Source organism: Acyrthosiphon pisum, unplaced genomic scaffold (genome assembly GCF_005508785.2).
Source record: "Acyrthosiphon pisum isolate AL4f unplaced genomic scaffold, pea_aphid_22Mar2018_4r6ur Scaffold_5764;HRSCAF=6324, whole genome shotgun sequence".
In the NCBI taxonomy this organism is placed as follows: Eukaryota; Metazoa; Arthropoda; class Insecta; order Hemiptera; family Aphididae; genus Acyrthosiphon; species Acyrthosiphon pisum.
In genome coordinates, this window is record NW_021775449.1 from 2041 (window position 1) to 5529 (window position 3489).

A 3489-nucleotide genomic window follows, 5' to 3' on the forward strand; every position below is an offset into this window, starting at 1 on the left:
TACAAGTACCTAAACAATTTGTATTTTATTAAAACGTTGGTAGATATATGAACAAATTTAAATACATAGTATGTTATTTTAATTATTTATGGATATGAATTTCAATTGGAAGTACAGTAGAACCTCGATTATCCGAACTAATTGGGAGCGCACCTAGTTTGGAAACGTGAAAGTTCGGATATTGGGATTTTTTTTAATAATCTTATATATTAATATATAGATACAAGGTACATGCTTAAGTATTACATAATATATATTTAATATGTTCAATGTTCATACGTATAACGAAAATACATAATATTATAATATGATATTTATAACTTAATTATATTAATATTGAACTATTATAATACACATTAATTATATTATACACAACAACATGACTAATACGTAAATTGTATTTGATATTAATTGTTCGGTTAATAGAGTGTTCTCATATAACGAAGATTCGGATAACAGAGGTTCTACTGTATATCAGTTTATGCGTAACACAATAAAAAATGAATTGTATTTAACACGTATCTTGTTAAGTATGACGGTATACTTCAAAGATAGACGATAATATATTATTATGTACTATGCGTCTCACTTGAAAAAAAAAACACACGATTATACCAATACATTTTAAATTTGCGGTTAGATAAATATTATGAGAAGTTACAAAATATAAATGTCATAATAAACTTGTTAACTAATTTTCACCGTTGCTCCAATTCCCAATGTCTATTTTAAGCCAGTAGAGAGTAATTAAATATTATATTGTTTGATCTGAGACAATTCATAACGTATTACTAAACTAATTAAAGTATTACAATTATAGTAGTTTTTCTAAATGATACTAATATATAATCCCTTATTAATCTACCTCATTTCTTGTTGAATGAGTTTTTGCGCGAAATAATAATGATATAATATCAATCGATAGCTATTCCGTTGTGAATTAAATTAATAATAGGTATTCTATACACCTCGTATTATGGTCTATATTAGGTATACAAGCTGTGCGCTTCGCTGTTTCTATGATTGCGATTTTATCTATATATTCAGTTCACTCATATTTCTAGATATGGTAAATATCAAAAAATGCTTATTTTTTGAAGAAAGGGGTGGCCAAATCACACAGATCGATTTATTTTTCAAAAACCATGATATTATAACAGTATGATATTTTTTAAGTGCTTATGTTTATTTGTTCATATTTGCGGGATACCAAATTGTATAGGATGGAACGATATTATATTTTCACGGGCTACACCTGCAACAACGCAAGTGGAAGTTTGTAAATAAACGTGCGATGTGGTGGTGATAAAATAATATAAAACAAAACAATAGTGATAATAATCGTCGTACGTGTACTGTATTAACGAGTAGGTACCTATAACAGCAGCAGCCGACGGGGCGTACATTTAGTACTTGATAGGATACGACAACATGCTACTGCGCTGCCGTAGTCACAACGACGACAGAATAATAATAATAATCATCTGTATTGCCGTAGAATAAAATTGATCGGAAAAACAATGCTATACGTGGAATAACTAAATAGTTGTCTAACCATCATCAAAAAAAAAAATTAATTCAGCATTACCCGATCTGCACGAGTTTACAACAGCAGCAACATTACCAGGGCGATCGGGTTGTGATTTATAATAATTTCGTAATTTTTTTTTTAGACCCTACTTTTTGACATTGATGGTGTATTTTTATCAAACTAATATTCTAATAATTAAAAATTAAAAATCTAGGGGGAAACAACGCTGTTAATTGATACTACTTACACAGGTTTATTACATTAAAATATTATGCGAATGAAAACATTTGGACATGATACTGGATGTGTCGAGCTTAACTCACCTCGTCGCACAAATAAGTGGTAAATTAAAAGTATAAGTTTAAAATTGACGGTAAATCCTTTCATTCGAACAAAAATACAAAATGGATTCTAAGTGAACCAAAGATTTCAAACAATTATTGAGCATAAAAGTTTCTAAATTAAACTATATGAATAATCCACTATTCATTAGAACTCAAATCTTAATTATAATATCCAAAGGCCCAGATCGATCAAATTCATATATTTATAAAAATAAATTCAACTTTAATTCCCGCTACTTCAAAAACCTAAAAATACCATCCGATGTTTTTTTTGTACACCTATCTATAAATAATCCCGTATACGGTGGGATAGGTTCTCTCCCCCCCCCCCCTCTCTCTCTCTCTCTCTCTCTCTCTCTCTCTCTCTCTCTCTCTCTCTCTCACTCTCTCTCTTTCTATATATATATGTGTGTGTGTGTTATCATGTATACCTCAATACCGTTATACCACCATGTAAACATAATTTTAATTTTGCACCCACAGTTGTTCATGATTGACAATTGCGCGGACGACTGGCGGATCGCGATGACGTGGCAGCGGATCGCCACCATCACGATGGAGCTGGTGATCTGCGCGATCCACCCGATCCCTGGCGAGTATTACTTCGAGTGGAAAACCAAGCTGGCCAACAAGCATGGAAAGCTGGAGACACGGTGGGTGCCGTACGACGTGCCGCTATCGCTGCCGATGTTCTTCCGGCTGTACCTCATCTGCCGGGTCATGTTGCTGCACAGCAAGCTGTTCACGGACGCATCGTCCCGCAGCATCGGCGCCCTGAACCGGATCAACTTCAACACGAGGTTCGTGCTCAAGACGCTCATGACCATATGCCCGGGCACGGTGCTCCTCGTGTTCATGGTGTCCCTGTGGATAATCGCCAGCTGGACGCTCAGACAGTGCGAGAGGTAAAAACCAACCGACCGTCGCGGCGTGCCAAGCGACCGTCGAATTTATTATAATATTACATTATTGTTATTGTCATTAAATCGTATCGTCAGCACTGCAGTGGCGCTGAGTACGGACTTGAGGAGGGGCTCATTAAAACTCAATTTTAGTATTTTTTTTTAAATTATTTGAAAAAATAATATAAAAGAAAAGTTATTTTAAACATTTCAAAGATTGATAGTGGCTGGGGTAGGTCATGCGTATATGGTCATTGGTCATATAACTCTAGTCAGAATTGAAACATATTTTTTAACAGAACTCTGCGTCACTGTAGTATAACTGTTTATTAAAATCTACACAATAGTTATGTTCCGAGACGATCCTGGGTGATTATTTTTTCGGTATTATTGATCGGAAGTCTCCGATTCCGCATCGGTACAACTCTTTACATGCGATTGAAAACTAACGGATGCCTTATCGATACTCGGTATATGTATATTGTATACTGTTTATAATGTGTGCATTATACATCCATAATACATATTTTGATCAACGCTGTTCATCTAATTGTTCGAGCGGTTTCGCTTGTTCTCGTTTAATATAACTCCCGTTTTCGGTCAGTTCGATTGTGATCTTCGGACACTACGGAAACTTTCTATATTATGTTCTCTATCCGTCGTGGGATTAATAATAATATTATATTATACGTGATAATATTATAGTATCGTG

The 3489-nt window shown here is 34.2% G+C and overlaps 1 protein-coding gene across 1 annotated transcript; it reads left to right on the forward strand.

Moving 5' to 3' along the window:
• Positions 1–2298: 2298 nt before the first annotated feature.
• Positions 2299–3483, forward strand: LOC100162468 (small conductance calcium-activated potassium channel protein-like). The gene has a single exon (XM_029492686.1). It carries the CDS (start codon positions 2299–2301, stop codon positions 2782–2784), a length of 486 nt encoding a protein of 161 aa, XP_029348546.1. The 3' UTR covers positions 2785–3483.
• The last annotated feature ends 6 nt before the right edge of the window (positions 3484–3489 follow it).